This window comes from Terrapene carolina, unplaced genomic scaffold (genome assembly GCF_002925995.2).
Source record: "Terrapene carolina triunguis isolate 2854851 unplaced genomic scaffold, T_m_triunguis-2.0 Scaffold132, whole genome shotgun sequence".
NCBI lineage: Eukaryota > Metazoa > Chordata > Testudines > Emydidae > Terrapene > Terrapene triunguis.
The window spans coordinates 19,163,428-19,179,786 of record NW_020664483.1 but is presented as its reverse complement, the minus strand read 5'-3'; the positions used below and the strand labels follow the sequence as shown (position 1 = coordinate 19,179,786).

The following is a 16,359-nucleotide window of genomic DNA, read 5'->3' as shown; positions in this document are numbered from 1 at the left end:
TAAGTAGCTTAAATGGGTTAGATAAGCCCATCCAAGGATGGAATAAAATACATTTAAAAAAAAAAATCAGAAATGTATTTAAATTGGATATTTTTATTTAAATTTAAAAACGGGCTTTTTATTTTTAAAAAACTATTTTGAAATTGACAACCTATGTTAAGGCCTAAACTTATTACAATATCTATTACAAACATTTAAATTAAAAACAAAAAATATTAAACAGTATATGTTTGTTGCTGAAGCAGGAAAGCTTGTTTTCCTCTTTGAATCTATGAATAAAAACTAGGTGTGAGGATAAGCTCTTCTACTTCTAAAACCTTGAACGACAGTGAGCAGTCACTTCCGTTCACTAACTACAAATATTACTTCCCTTTGTTTATTAAAGTTTTGAATCCAAAACATGTTTTGAACTTTTTTCTTATGTATCCAGCACATTGAAGGTAGTTGTATTTAATAAAAAATGAGTATTTTGTGCATTTCTAATTTATTTGAATTTCCATCCAAATAAAGCTTGACAAGTTACAAATAAAAAAAATAGTCATCCAGTAAAAGGTTAGACTGTATTATTGCTTTTAAATAAATGTGCATAGATACATGATATTCTCCTGGTTAGCAAAAATAAATAGCAGATTTAGTGTATAGGCTATATTTAGTTGCAAATTATCGTATTTTAATGTATACCAACTAATGAGAATCAATCTTTAGGAAAATAATCTAAAAGTGTAAATATAAAACACGATTAAAATAGATTTAAACTAAGGTTTCCTGCTTGCAGCTTTAAAACAGTCCAGTCCAGATCTAAATCCTCTTGAAATCAACTGAAAAACTCCTATTTGGGAGCACTGAATGGGCACTGGATCAGGCCCTGCTCCAGCAAAATAACATTAGCTGGCTCTAGCACATGTGCTGACCAGCCAAACTGTTAAAAAGTGGCTTAGCTGGAACAGTGTTTGATCAGTTAAAATGCTCTGGTTAACTATGTTTGAGTTGACATATAGACAGGAACTAAGGACCTGTCTATACTAAGAAAATGATTATTTCTGGGGATCATGTCATAACTGTTTGTTTGGGGTTGCCTGTATAGATGGGACCTGTATAGATGGGAGAAATTCTGTTTCCAATGATCAGGCTTGACACATGTTTGAAAATGGAATGATAAGAACTTGTTTAGTAAAACAATACCCTCCTTTAAAGAGGCATTGAGTCTGTTAGGGTATTCTCAGTTTATCAAAGGAATAAATTAATCTTAACCTTTTCACCTTGTTCTGCTGTTTCTCTTTTAGAACCAGGAAATGTCATTTCGATTCTTATTTCTTCTGAGTTTCTGAAGATGGATTCCTTAGTGAGTATAACAAGAGATGAGAAATTCCATGCCATAGTAACACAGTTTACCACCAAATAGTTGGCATAAACCTTAGTAGCTTATTTGCTAAGCTTTGACAGTGTACTTATAGCTGTATAAATCAGAGAGGGAAAATAGTTCATGTCCCAAAGAGTTTACAATTTGAGGATCAGATTCTGCCACCTTGCTCATGAAAAGTAGTAATTCAATAATTGCACAGTGTCACTGATTTCAGTGGGGCTGCTTGCAGAGTAAAGTACTACTGAATGTGATTAAGGGAGCCAGTATCTACCTCCAAATGAATACTTATTAATCTAAATAATAGCTGACTTCACTGTGTGAGCTAATAGCAGTCAAAAGTCAGATGCTGCCATCTTAAAGGAAACATAAAGTCTCCACATTTTCAGTGTTTTACACCAGTGGCTCTCAACCTTTCCAGACTACTGTGCCCCTTTCACGAGTCTGATTTGTCTTGTGTACCCCCAAGTTTCACCTCCCTTAAAAACTACTTGCTTACAAAATCAGACATAAAAACACAAGTGTCACAGCACACTATTATTGAAAAATTGCTTACTTTCTTATTTTTACCATATAATAAAATAAATCAATTGGACTATAAATATTGTACTTACATTTCAGTAATATAGCATATTGAGCAGTATAAACAAGTCATCATATGAAATTTTAGTTTGTAAAGACTTCACTAGTCCTTTTTCTGTAGCCTGTTGTAAAACTAGGCAAATATATAGATAAGCTGATGTACCCCCTGGAAGACCTCTGCATAGTCCCGGGGTACACATACCTCTGGTTGAGAACCACTGTTTTATACTAAGTGCCACTTCTCTCTGGAGTGCAGTTCTCCATCAGTCAGCATATTTAAGGCCCATTCACTTTAATTGGAGATGTGTGCATATAATGAGAAGAAAGGATTGCTTAATGATATTTTTTGTATGGATATGCAGTTTTACCTTGAGTTTTCACTTCCATAAGCTAGTACTTAATTCATATAAGAGCTATAAGGTACTAGCTTAATTCATATAAAGAGCTTTGTCTTATTTCTAGTTCATCATGTAAATGGACAGACCATTGAGGTATCTGTTTGATTTTCTTTTTCCAATTGTTTAATAGTAAAGACAAACACTATGCAGCCAAGTTAAGGAAGGAACTTAGAATTTAATGTACTGCATCTTCTTGCTGTCACAACTGTCATTATTTATTTGCAGTTCATGCTAAATATTAAAGTTCATTGATAAAGCTAAATTTGGTGGGTGCAATGCTGTATATAATATTAAAGCTACAAAAATGGTCTCTAGTTCTGGATCATGAACACGGTGGAGGTGGCACTTCCTGAAGATGATTCAGGGGTAGTAGTCAGAATCAAAGGCCTTTCAGGATGGCAGTAGTTCAGAGTTACATTTAAGACATGTACACAAAAAATGTGACTTGCTTTCTGAGCCATTAAATTGTATTTTTAGAGTTGAACTGAGCCAGTTTTGCTAAACACCATTAATTCTAACAAAGTCCTGATCCTGCGTCTAAGAAATTTCTAATATAAAAGTAATAGGTCTTCTGAGATATGGGTTTGTGTATCATTAATTTTGGTGTTCATAGTATCTCCTTTCCTTCCTAGGTAGAAAAATGTATTCATTATTGCCACAAAAACATGAGTGCTATCATAGCCACCCCATGCAACATGAACTGTGTCAGCGGTGACCTCCTTAAGCGTATCGCTGATCTTTTCACACACAATGAAGTGGAAGATGTGAAGGACAAAAAAGATAAATTTAAGAGGTAACTTTTTTTCTTCTCCAGCTTAATATTAATAATCACTATTGACCCTCTACTACGGACTCCTGTTCCTTTTTAGATATTTTATCAGAAAAGTTCAGACTTGTTAAAGAATTAGTGTGATGTTAGCAACTTATATACTTTTAAATTATCTTAATACACAATATCATTAAATGGCTCAAGAATAAGACAAAATTTCAAGAGAAAGTAAGAAGTTCTAGATAGGAGCCAACAAGTGAAAGGGCAGCTCTCCAAATGTGAAGACTCATGAAGAGTCCAAGATTAGGACACAACTGAGTGGATGGAATAGTAGGTGGCTATGAAGAAAGAGGGTTAGAGTGAGCATTGAAAACAGACGTTTTGGACTGAGAGATTGGGTAAGGTGCCACTGACAATAACTGAGGATGGGAGTAGTGTGTTCCTAGTTCCTGGAGAATGAATAGTTTGGTTGCAGTATTCAGGGATTACAGAAGTTTTAGAGTTGGAATTTCATATGAATATGAAAGATGGCACTAAAATAGAGTGGAATGTATAAGGATTTCAGCTGAGCTAGGATCAAGATAAAGACTAATTATTGTAATAGTCAGACTTGCAGAGAAGGAAGATGAGGTAGGAAAGCATTTTAATTGTCAAGGATTACTGGCATTAGGATTAAAGTTAAGGAGAGTAATAGTGGAAAGTCCAGAGGTATAGAGCGAGTGTGATCTTTGAAACATTCAGTAGTACAAAACTTAGTCAAGGTAAAAGCGGGGAAACAGAGGTAGTGCTCATAAAGTGACCTTGCTCTTCGGGATATGTCAGGTTCTGTTGAGATTGGCACCAACATAAATTGCTAGTTAGTTGATTGAGATGTAGAGTTGGGTGTCATCTGCATAGAAATTATACCTAAATTGGTATATGTTTCTTCCGCTGTCAGTGAGAAAAGATAAAGGACAAAAGTGCCAAGGAAAGAGCCTTGAGACACAACAAAAGGAAGAGGTAAAGATTCTACCACATATCAGAAAGGAATGGTTAGGGAGGTAGGATTCAAACTAGGGGAGAACAGATTCTTGCTCCAAACACCCAAGAAGTAAAGAAGTATAAGAAAAGCCATATGGAAGACTTAAGGGGTAACTTTACTTGGAATAGGGTCTATAGGTGACATTTTGGAAAAGCACCAAAATGCTTCACATTGTGAAAACAATACTTATGAGACTTAGACTGCACCTACACTGCAAGCTAGATGTGTTATTTCCCTGATTGTGTACCCTCCAGCTTCAGGTGGGTACGTGTTTGGCACAGGAAAGCTGTGCCTCTCTGCCACTATCCATGTTACCACAGCTACACTGCTATTTATACTCGTGCTAGCTTGATGAGAACTAGTACAAGTATGTATACATGAACAGGGGAATCACAGCTCGTAGTGTAGATCATAGAATGACAGGGTTTATTTGGGAAATGGGTTGAGGGCAACAATTCCAAATCCATCAGAGAGAGATTAACTGGAGATGGCATGGTGACTGATGATGAACTAATATGTGGATTCAGTAGAGTTTTTTGAGAGGGCTGAGTGTGCTTTCCAGAATGACAGGGTGGAAAGGAGCTCTTTTTGTAGATGGCAGGCTGGCAGAGTTCCTTTTTGAATAACTATTTTAATGTTGCTGCAGGTTTTGGGTTAGGACACCTAGAACTTTATATAGGCATTTTTTTATTTTATAAAAATAAATAAAAACAAAATGTTAGTGGTATCAAACGAAGTTGGAAGAGGTTAGTTCTTTTTTCAATAGTTGAAATGACTTTGGTGTAGCTTCAATAGATTTAGGCCTGGTCTACACTAACACCCCAATTCGATCTAAGGTACGCAACTTCAGCTACGTGAATAACGTAGCTGAAGTCGACATACCTTAGTTCGAATTTACCGCGGTTCAGACGCGGTCCACACGCGGCAGGCAGGCTCCCCCGTCGACTCCGTGGTACTCCTCTCGCTGAGGTGGAGTACCGCAGTCGACGGCGAGCACTTCCTGGTTCGAATTATCGCCTCCAGACCAGACGCGATAAATCGAACCCGGAAGTTCGATTGCCAGCCGTCGAACTACCGCGGTAGTGTAGACATACCCTTAGAAATGGGGGAGGAAAAACTTGGTGTCCCCTCCACCTATCAGTGGATCAAGATAGTAACAAGTTACATGTCTGTTTATTCTTGAAAAGGAGAAGTTAGTAATCTCTTTACAGGACTCAACAAAGAGAGAAATGGGAGTGTTGGTGGGGAAGGTGGAAATTTAATAGTCCAGAATAGGTACCAAGAATCGAAATGCTTGGTTTACTGAAGTAATAGGCTTAAATATGTTTATAAAGGCAAGACTGTTGCAATTAACTCAGTGGGTGTAGGATTGGGTCCTTTTTGGCCACTTTAAAAAAGCACAGCCCAAGACTTCTATAGCCAAATGTATATAAAGGTGGCAGATGTCCATACTGGAAACAAGTTTTCCACATTGTATTTCTTACAGGAAAATTGTATAACTTCGCAAAAGTCAAATCTTGAAACTAACATCTTAAAACCGTCTCATTTAAAGTAGCAGAATGTAGTTATTTAACTGCAAACAAAGCAAAGTTTAGTTCTGAGCAAATTTGTTATCAACAGTAAACTTTTCTGCAAGAAGATTGAGAGACTGTTTGATCCAGAGTACCAGAATCCAGATTCTCGGGGAAATGCAGCAACATTGTACAGGTGTAGTAATGTTCTTTTCTTACTTTGTTTCTACGCCATTTATGTAGGCTACATATGCATTCCAAAGTGCCACTCATACTGTTGTATTTCATTTTATGTTTCACTTTTTTGTAGATGCTGTTTATGTAAGAAGCTTTTAACTAAAGAAACAGAAAGAAGAGTCCCTTGTGTTCCAGGAAAAATCAACATAGATCAACATGGAAATATTATTTATGTTCATATAAGGTGCTTCATGCATAGAAAACATAACTTTTTCCTCTATACATGTATCCTATTTAGTATGTTTACGAATACTATGTATTTAGAAGGTTAACAAATACAGTAGAACCTCAGTTATGAACACCTCAGGAATGGAAGTTGTTTGTAACTCTGAAATGTTCGTAACTTTGAACAAAACGTTGGGGTTGTTCTTTTAAAAAGTTTACAGCTGAACATTGACTCAATACAGATTTGAATCTTTACTATGCAGAAGAAAATTGCTGCTTTTCTTTTTTTGTTTTGTTTAGTACATTTAACACAGTACTGTACTGTATTTGCTTTTGGGAGGGGGGGTGTCTCTGCTGCTACCTGATTGTGTTCTTTTAGTTCCAAATGAGGTGTTTGGTTGACCGGTCAGTTTGTAAGTCTGGTGTTCATGACACTGAGGTTTTACTGTACTCCATCCAATACAAAACTTATAAACTGTAGTTTCTACCCACAGATCACCTGAACAACGTTTTTTTATTCTTGTTGCCTTTCTTAGGCTCATACAAATGGAAGGTTATGATGTTAGTTTGACCTCAATTGTATGCAACGTGTTGGAACAAATTTTAAAAGAGAAGGTAGTTAAGGACATAGAGATGAATGGTAATTGGGATAAAATACAACAGGGTTTTTCCAAAAGATAAATCTTGCCAGACCAATCTGATCTCTTTCTTTGAGATAACTGATTTTTTTTTTTAGACAAAGGAAATGCAGTAGATCTAATCTACCTGGATTTCAATAAGACATTTGATACAGTTCCACATGGGAAATTATTAATTAAATTGGAGAAGATGAGGATTAATATGAGAATTGAAAGGTGGAAAAGGAACTGGTTAAAGGGGAGACAACAACGGGACATACTGAAAGGTGAACTGTGAGGCTGGAGGGAGGTTACTGGTGGAGTTTCTCAGGGATCGGTCTTGGGACCAATCTTATTCAATATTTTTTTACTGACCTTGGCACAAGAAGCGGGAGTGTGCTAATAAAATTTGCAGATGACACAAAGTTGGGAGGTATAGCCAATATGGAGGAGGACCAGAATATACAAGAAGATCTGGATGACCTTGTGAACTGGAGTAATAGAGATGGGATGAAAATTAATAGTGCAAAGTCTTGCATTAATTAATAACAAGAACTTTTGCTGTAAGCGGAGGACTTATCAGTTGGAAGTGACAGAGGAAAAGAGAGATCTGCGGGTATTGGTTGATCACAGGATGACTATGAACTGTTAATGTAATGCTGCAGTGAAAAAGGCTCATGCAGTCTTAGGAGGCATCAGGTGAGGTATTTCCAGTAGAGACAGGGAAGTGTTAGTACCATTCTACAAGGCACTGGTGAGATCTCATCTGGAATACTGTGTGCAATTCTGGTCTCCCATGTTTAAGACAGATGAATTCAAACTGGAACAAATTCAGAGAAGGGCTACTAGAATGATCCAAGGAATGGAAAACCAACATATGAGAGAGACTCAAAGAGCTTAACTTGTTTAGCCTTACCAAAAGAAGGCTATGGGGAGATGATTGATCTCTATAAATACATCAGCGAGAGAACTCTTCTCCTTCCCTGGTATTTATTTAAGTTAAGCGCCCATATGGACACATGAACAAATGGAAATAAACTGGCCATCAACAAGTTTGACTCAAATTAGGTGAAAGTTTCTAACCATCAGAGGGATGAAGTTCTGGAACAGCCTTCCAAGGGGAGCAGGGGGGAACCTAACTGTCTTCAAGGCTGAGCTTGATAAATTTATGGAGGGGATGGTATGATGGGACTGTCTAATGGCATGTGGCCCATCGGCACCTGCCAGTAGCAAAAATCCCCAACAGCCAGAGACAGGATACTAGACGAGGAGGGCTCTGAGTTACTACAGAGAATTCTTTCCCAGGTATCTGCCCAGTGGGTCTTCTACACATGCTCAGAGTCTAAGTGGTCCACGTATTTGGGGTCAGGAAGCAATTTTCCTCCAGGTTAGATTGGCAAAGACCTTGGGGGTTTTTCACCTTCCTCTGCAGCCTGGGGCACGGGTCACTTGCAGATTTAAACTAGTGTAAATTGTGAATCCTCTGTAACTTTGTCTTTAAAGTTTAAACCATGATTTGAGGAATTCAGTAATTCAGCCAGAGATTAAGGCTCTATTTAAAGAGTGGGTCGGTGGGTGAGGTTCTGTGGCCTGCAATGTAGAGGAGGTCAGACTAGATGATCATGATGGTCTCTTTAGACCTTAAAGTCTATAAGTCTATGTTGTACTTGGCAATTTATTCCACAATATCATTGTTGTTAATCCAACAAGACCTCAATTGAAATCACTGGGAGTTTTTGCTGGGTTAAACTTTTTAAATGTAAAATATGCAGAGCTAATCACTTAATCATCCTAAGGACTTGAAAATATGTTTAGCCAAAGACAAATGGAATTAAGGGCTACATTTCAAAATGAGTTGTTAGAGTGATGGTTCCACACTTTGAACTATAGAGTCTGGATTGACTGTGTCTCGGATCTGAAGATGTCAAATCAAACACTCAACCAGTTTCAGAACAAATACAAATAAACTTCACTGGTTAAGGTGGTTTTTTTTTTTTTTGGTCAGAGAGGCTTTCCAAACTTCTCCTTTGTTAAATGGCTAGTTCCTCACCACAAGTATTTACTTGGTTTTTGTTTTAGTCCAGGCACAGTCCTATATGGCTGGATTTCCCTGCCTCCGCTTAATGAGGGCCGGCATACTCTAGTTCCCTTTTATTAACAGTTTTACTGTTGCTAATTTAATTTCCATCATTTTTCATCAGATCTGATGGACTAAAATCAGCCTAACAGCAGTTCAGTGTCAGCCCTCAAAATAATATGCATTATTATCTCCTGTCAGTTATTCCAATAACAGGGAGAGGTTTCTATCCAAAGGACCATTTTACTGATGACTAGAGCAGTGAAGTAGGTTCCATCTTGCACTCTCTAAAGTGGCAGCTGGGGCCATAGCCTTATCCTGACATTCTAAGAATATTGTGTATTAGCCAATTTTAAATACCTTCCTTATGTTACCTTAGTTACATTCTTAGTTATGTATGTTGATGCCACATAACTCTGTGTGTGTGTGTGTATATATATATATATATATATATATATATATACATATACACACATACAGCCTCTTAAAGTTACTCCTGTCCTCTTTTATTGCTTCTGAGCATTTACCTTGTATTGTTTTATGGCTGCCTTCCTAGGCACGGTTAATTTGGCCTTTCTTACACTTAAATTAATCTTAATGGTGACTAGTAGTAGCTCTAATGCTAGCATATCCATAGCAGCACAATTACACAAAAATAGGTGTGGAGGTGACACTAAGTGTCAGTACCCATTATGTTTGCCTTTGTACAAATACAGAGTAAAAGTTGGCCCCTGCCCTCAAGATTTTTACAATCTAACCAAGGCAGGATGAAGTTAGTGGGTGAAGGTGGGGAAAAAAAGTATTGTATCTTTCACAGACCAGATTGCCTCACTGCTAAATACTCTCTTTTGGGTTTTAAAAGAAAGTCAGTCTCTTTCTCATTTTTCAGTGGGAGGAAATTAAGTCTAGAACAGTGTATAGTCTAGTTAAGTCTAGTTTAAAAACTTTTTTTTTAAAGCCTCAAAAGTACATATTTATCAAGAAGTCATCTAACTTTACAATCTTTACGTAACCATTTCATTGCTGCCTATTGTGCCCTGATATGTAGCAACAAATGCACTTCCAGTGCTGTCCTGGGAACCAGTTCCATTGCCATTTGAAGTGTAGAGAGTGGAATGAAATGGCAGTATTTAAAGTAACATGGATGTGTTCCTCGGCAGCAGAGGCTAATGGCAAAGGGGTTAAAATATCCCTCAACCTTTGTGTGCTTGATTTCTTCTACTCCCTATGTCCTCCAAACATTTGAATGATACAATTCCTCCCTGCCACTAGATACCAAGGAAGATGTTCACTAGCCCAGAGAGCAAGAGATCCACAGAGACACTGTGTCTCTTACTTTGCTACTAACCATCAGACAGCTCTTGCACTAACTTGATAGTTTTCCATCATTTCTAGTTCTTATGACTTTCATAGCTTGAGGTGGGCGGTGGCAATGTCTAATGTCTCTGAGTTGCAGTGTCCTGAAATTGTTCTTGCTTTCACTACACTTATGTTAATACCCTTGGCGCTAGGTAATAGTTTGGGATGCTGCATGATGTCTGAATTTAATGCTGATTGTCCTATAACATGTTCTTGCTATGGTAGCTCTTCTGTGAAGGTGTGTTGTTCTCCTATCTCCTCCTTGCTTTTTCTCTGCAAACTTCATTGATACAAATATAGGACTAAAATCTCTTCACAATATAATGTGCAGCCTGACTGTGCACCTTTTATTACAGAGATAAAACTTGGGAAGTCCATGAATACTTGATCAGTCTTTATGAGGAATTAAAATCTTGGCGAGATGTGTACTGGCGCCTCTGGGGGATTATCAATTGGCTGAGTTGTTCAAGATGTAATCAAGTGGGTATTCTTGTTTTCACTCACTTGTTTTGTGGCAGCATGGGAACAAAACCAACATAATAATTTTGTGGGTGGATGGAGAGGGGTTGTGCTTTAACTCATAATTAAGAACTCTTTTTCCAGATGGCCTCATTTTGGTAGAAAAATACCTTCCTCTTCCCCAAATTTAATCTACCAATTTTGAGACCAATAAGACTTTTTTCCCCATAGCTTTTAGAGTGGGAAACCATAATGGGATTTGTTATGAAAACTACGGAGCAGCTGTTGCTCTAACTTTTTTAACTCCTTTGTGCTCTGCCCAAATACAATTCAGGTAGCCAGAAAAAAAATGGGAAATGAGCTTGTACTGGAATATCTGAATTTTAAATGAAAACAGTATGACTAAATTAGGACTAATCTCTGACCAGGTTTGAATATGAGACGCATAGCTTTCTGTGAGAAGTAAATAATTGATGTATATCTAATGTACTCCAAAATTCTGACTTTGACAGGCAACATGTGACTAGACAGAATATTATTTCCTGTCATCTCTCTTTTTTATATAGTCTTTCCTATGTACCGAATTTTCTCACTGCCAGTACCACGCACAGCCAGTTCTTTATCCCGGTGTGGCAAGCGCATTGGGTACATCTGGCACTGGAATATATCCCTGCTGTAACCAAAAAATTCTTCGATTTGATCCTACTCCACTTCCAAAGGTACTACTTTAATGTTTCACTTTTAGCAATGACTCCGCATAGGGCTGGATCATGATGTAAAGATCCTCCCTGAAGTCAGGGGCAGCAGCCCAGGAGGGAGATTGACTCCTTGCAGGCCTTCTGTCTTCTCTGCTGCTCTGGGGGAGTACAGTATGCTGAGTCTATTCACAGTGTATCATATGTTCCCTGGCAGGCATGTTGAATGGGCCAGTAAGCACAAAAGGAACTGTCCTCTTGGACCAAGTTCTGCTTCTCAGGGAGTTTAAAAATGAAGTTCCCATTTAACTTTAGTTGGAGTGGGGTCAGGCCCATCAATTGAAACACACAGTGAGTTGTATATAGCTCTGTCCCCTGTGGAAGATGCCTAGTGCTGAGGACTGGGAAAGTTCTGAGAGTTCTTAGACTATGGAATCCCTTAGTGAAATGAGTTTTTGTCGTAAGCCAATATATGTAACATAGTCTCTCTCTTTTATGACAGGGCTGTAAAGTGCGGGATCATGTGATCGGTTTACCGGCTGGAGGTGAAGGTGGGGATACTCTGCCATATCAAACTACTAAAATATTGAATGATCTGCTTCAGCATAGAGATGTTGTTGTTGTACCTTTTTCTAAAGATCAGAATAGGTGAGAACTGAATTAAAGCTACTGAAATTACTTAACATTTAACATTAGCACTTGAGTAAATTTACATTTGATTTTTTCCCCTCTTCTAAACAGACAATGTAGTGGAATTTTTAAAACTTAACTAATATATTTCCAGTATTTTAATTAGAAATTGGGACAAGAAACAGAAATATTGCTATCTGTCGCATTTCAAGCAGACGCTTGAAACAATTCTATCTTCGTAACAGTTCAATCTTGCCTCTATTCATATTTTCATATAGGTACTTCTCAAAACACTAGCCATGTAGCTGTTCTGCAGATTATCCATAACACAATGGGGAGGAAAAAAGGTCAGATTCTAAGCTTTGTAAAATAGAAAAACTATCATTGTCTTATACTTCATGAACATTTCTTCCTTATAGTGATTCTGGGATTGGGCTGTGTGATGAGAGAGGGATTGAATGTGATGTGCTGTTAGAACCAAATACACCGTGGGGCCCAAAAACTGGAGAAATCAATGCTGTAAGTAATTGCTGCTTTTGTTTTGTTGTTTTCTCTCTGTTAATGACTGTAGTGGATGCCTAGAAAACTCATCCAATCGAGACCTATTGCTGTCTTAAAAATAACTAACAAAAAACCTAACCCTAACCTAGTTAATCTAAAACCTAGGTTTCAGGGACATTACCCACTAATTTAGGGCCAAAATGTGGGTTTAGTGGGGAACAGGGAGGTTTTTTCTTTAAACAAAAGCTGTTAAAATCAATTAATGCCCACATATCTACACCATAGAGACCATTCAGAAACTGAAGCTAGTTAAGAACCCCACAATCCTCTTAATAAGAAGTGAATCATGTAGAGAACCTGTTACACAAGTGCTGTCTTCTCCTCAGTGTGCTCAAAGTGGTATGTATAACGCTAAGTGAATTGAAATCTGGGTACTTGAGAGGCTGCCATGTCTCGTTATGCCACATTTGAGATCAGAAGAGTTCCTCAAGTTGAAGCCCCTCACTTTAAACTTTATAAAGTGCTTGGAGATCTACTGATGAAAAGTGCTATATAAGAGCTAGGTCTGTATTATTAAGTGAGGTGGGGCTGCTGGCAGGGCATTCACCATTAAGGCCTCTTAGCTTTAGACTTCCTTTCCCTGTTTGGTCTGCCTGTATTTTTTGTTTGTTTTATTTACGTTTATTGGAAATTGCATTGAACATTAACAAAGATTTTTAAAAGACCCATATTAAGCATAACATTTAAAATAGATAAAATACTTTTATAAAACATAATTACCATCCTAACCTCCTCCTCCTCAAGCTTGTCACAAAGCACACGGCTTGATATTTTGTAAGCTACTGAGTACTTCAGTACCAATGGTACATGTTAAAACTTATAGGACTTGTGTATTTTCATATGTCCCCAGAAGAGCCTCTTATTGCGTAAACCGCCTTTTCCAAGGGAAAACAGATATCAAGGTCATTGGTCCATTCCTCTGTTGATAGACTAGATTATTTCTCCCGGTAACACACAACACAGCTCTTTCCTACCAATGAATCAACTCCAACATTACACCAGTGCACTTTAAGCCAAGTTGAGATAGATCATTAATAATGCTAACCATGGTATAAAGAGAACGTCTGCAGTCTGTTGTATTTTTGCAGTCTTCATGCACTGCAGTCCATGACTTCTGAATAACACAGCAGTTCCAGACAGTTGGCCTCGAACTCCCAGTAGCAGTAAGACTCAGCCTAGAGAAAACCACAGATGTGTACTGGAACAAATGTTTGCAAGTGCTGGCCTAGACAGAATCTTGTGATTAACTCAGGTTGCTGCTACCATAACATAAGTGTTTATTACTGGCTACATAGCTTTAGGTATTCAAGCAAATTCTAAGGTGATTTACCTAAGACTTTTAATTTACTATGTCTACATTTAATTGAATACTAATTCAGATTTATGCACATGCTTAACTTTACACACCTAAGTAAAATTTCAGTGGGGCTACTCACATATATAAAGTTAAATGTGAACAACTCCTTGCAGAATCCAGGATGTAGTTTACTAGAACAAATACTTATTGTTTTTTATAAATCCATTTGAATCTCTTACTTTGTTTCACAGTGTATATTAACTTGACCACTTCTCCGCCTTTTGTTTCTAGTTTCTTTCTCTGAAAAACTGGACTCTACAGCTGGTTAGTAAAATAACTAGTTCATCCTGCTTTAAATTTTAATGTGTTTAAAATGTTTGTTGCTCTTTTATGTTAACAAATAACCTTGATGTCACTGCCATTTTTCCTATTTCTGCTTTAATTTTTAAATTATAGAATAACTCATATTTCAGTGTGAGCGCTAAACACTATATATGTGGAGACGCTACAGTAATTGCTGCTTTATAAGTGTAGCAGATCTGGAGGTTAAACATTAATTTAATCAATATCTTGTTTAAAAATACCTTAATTTTTTTCCCCAGATATTACAATGAAATCTTTAGGGGGCTGTAGTCCTGTAAATTTTCTTCCTTCCTATTATTGCTGAGTTTCCTTTGCTATTCATTGTCATAGACGGGGGATTCACAGTTGAAAGTGCTGGTGCTGGCATACTTAATTTAATAGGACTCTGAGATTGAAGTTCCAAAATAAGATCCTACAGCAAACTTTCTAACTACAGTAAGAGTACTCTTTTAAAAAAGGAAAACAATATATATATCTTTTTTTTATTCCACAGCGGAGCAGGGTTTGTTATGGACTAATTTTTAAAGAATTAAATTTTCTTATTTTAAATCACTTTATAAATAACAGGCAAACATCAGTCTTCCACACTGCATTGTTCTGAGGACAATGGCCTAAACTTTCAAAAATAACTAATGACTTGGGTGCCCTGCTTGAGACATCTTTATAGGGGCCTGATTTTTCAGAAAGTACTGAGCACCCACCCTCCAAAAAGCAGGGCTTTTTAAAGTGCATCAGCTGGGGTACCCAGGATCACTAGTCATTCTTGGAAATACAGGCTCAATCCTGCGCTGCTGCCAAGCCAGAAAGCAGCAGTGATCCAGTCACACCCCAGTATGTTGCCTGTGCTGGGGCTTGTAAAGGGGGTGGCATAGAGTTGGATATGCGGTAGGAGAATTGGTTGGAATCTGATTAAGCTAATTTTGGGGCCCTTTTGTATTGCTCCATTAGTGCAAAAGTCTGTCTCAGAGCTGAGGATCTGGCCCAACATATAAAAACAAATGTATATAGCTCCATACAGGAGCATAGTGTGTGGTGCTTGATGAGTACCTCTTTTCATGTGTGGTGCATGTGTTTACACAAATTAGTGAAAGCAACATTGCATCTCACTTATTTATTTGTCTTACAGTAACAATTGGAGCTCAGCTATGCTCCTGTACAAACATAGTTAAAAAGGTCACTGCCACAAAGGGCTTTGATTGCAAAATACAGAGAAGATAATATAACCTAATGAAATGAAGAGTGTGGGTACCTTCTGCCATTTGCCTCTATGATGACCTTCAAACATGCTGATTTTGAATCACCTCTATGGGCACAGGCCAGTGCAACTTATCCAACACAACACTACTTCATTTGAGCAGCTTCACACCAGGGATGCTCACCCCAGGGCAGAGCAGGTTGCATTGTTGCTGTTCTCCCTGACTTCTAGACTAAGGTCAGAACCCAGTACATGTAAAACATGTAGGCAAGGAAGCCTGCAAATGTAACAATATGCTGTTGGAAATATGTGAAACTTGTCTATTAGCTAAAAAAAAGTCTGGAAACTAGTTTAACAAAAATAGCTGGCACTCAGCCTTGTTTAACTGCAACAAAAAAAACTTAATGATATGGAAAACCTGTAGAGTTTGAGGAGATAAAGTGACCTTTTGTGGTACTTTATTCCTGTTGCTTAGAAACAACAGTCATTGCTATCAGAAGAGGAGGAGTATACCACTGGCTCAGAGGTCACTGAGGATGAAGTGGGGGATGAAGAGGAAGTATACAAGAAACCAGGTACAACTATCTATCTGTCTGTTACAAGAATCCTTTATTGGTAATTAGGGATTAGAATACAAGGCAGAAGTTTTCTTTTTGGTAAAAGAACTTCAAATAGAAATAAATAAAATAAACCCTATCACAAAATGTCTCACTTGAATTTATATTTTTATTTTTTTCTCTGAGACCTATATTAAATACACAGATTTACCTGTGTTCTTCCATTCATCAGCTACAGCAGTAAACACTCACAAATAGGAAAGTACACATATCCAATGTTCTCATACGTATGAGACAGATTAAAGCTATATTCTGTATGGTCTGTTCCCTTCCTTGGAAGGGCTGCTATCAGAGCAGTTTTATTCCTCCTGTCACCTCCTAGATTAACTTTGCAGAAGTGGGGCCTCAGGTTACTAGCCATGTGGCTGTGTCCTCTACAGCAGCATTTGCAAGGTCCCACTCCTTCATTTGCAAACACTGGTTATTGATCTTCTGTTGGTAAGGAC

General features: G+C 37.7%; 1 protein-coding gene across 1 annotated transcript in view; it reads left to right on the top strand.

The window, feature by feature from the left end:
* KIAA1841 (KIAA1841 ortholog) overlaps nt 1-16,359 on the top strand; it is a 46,131-nt gene that overhangs the window by 22,449 nt on the left and 7,323 nt on the right. Inside the window, exons 6-15 of the mRNA XM_026653244.2 lie at nt 1,284-1,342; nt 2,973-3,133; nt 5,751-5,837; nt 5,952-6,062; nt 10,453-10,576; nt 11,122-11,274; nt 11,753-11,898; nt 12,300-12,399; nt 14,030-14,062; nt 15,772-15,871. Of these exons, the coding sequence (XP_026509029.1) occupies nt 1,284-1,342; nt 2,973-3,133; nt 5,751-5,837; nt 5,952-6,062; nt 10,453-10,576; nt 11,122-11,274; nt 11,753-11,898; nt 12,300-12,399; nt 14,030-14,062; nt 15,772-15,871 (1,074 nt within the window). The remainder of the gene's footprint in view (nt 1-1,283; nt 1,343-2,972; nt 3,134-5,750; nt 5,838-5,951; nt 6,063-10,452; nt 10,577-11,121; nt 11,275-11,752; nt 11,899-12,299; nt 12,400-14,029; nt 14,063-15,771; nt 15,872-16,359) is intronic.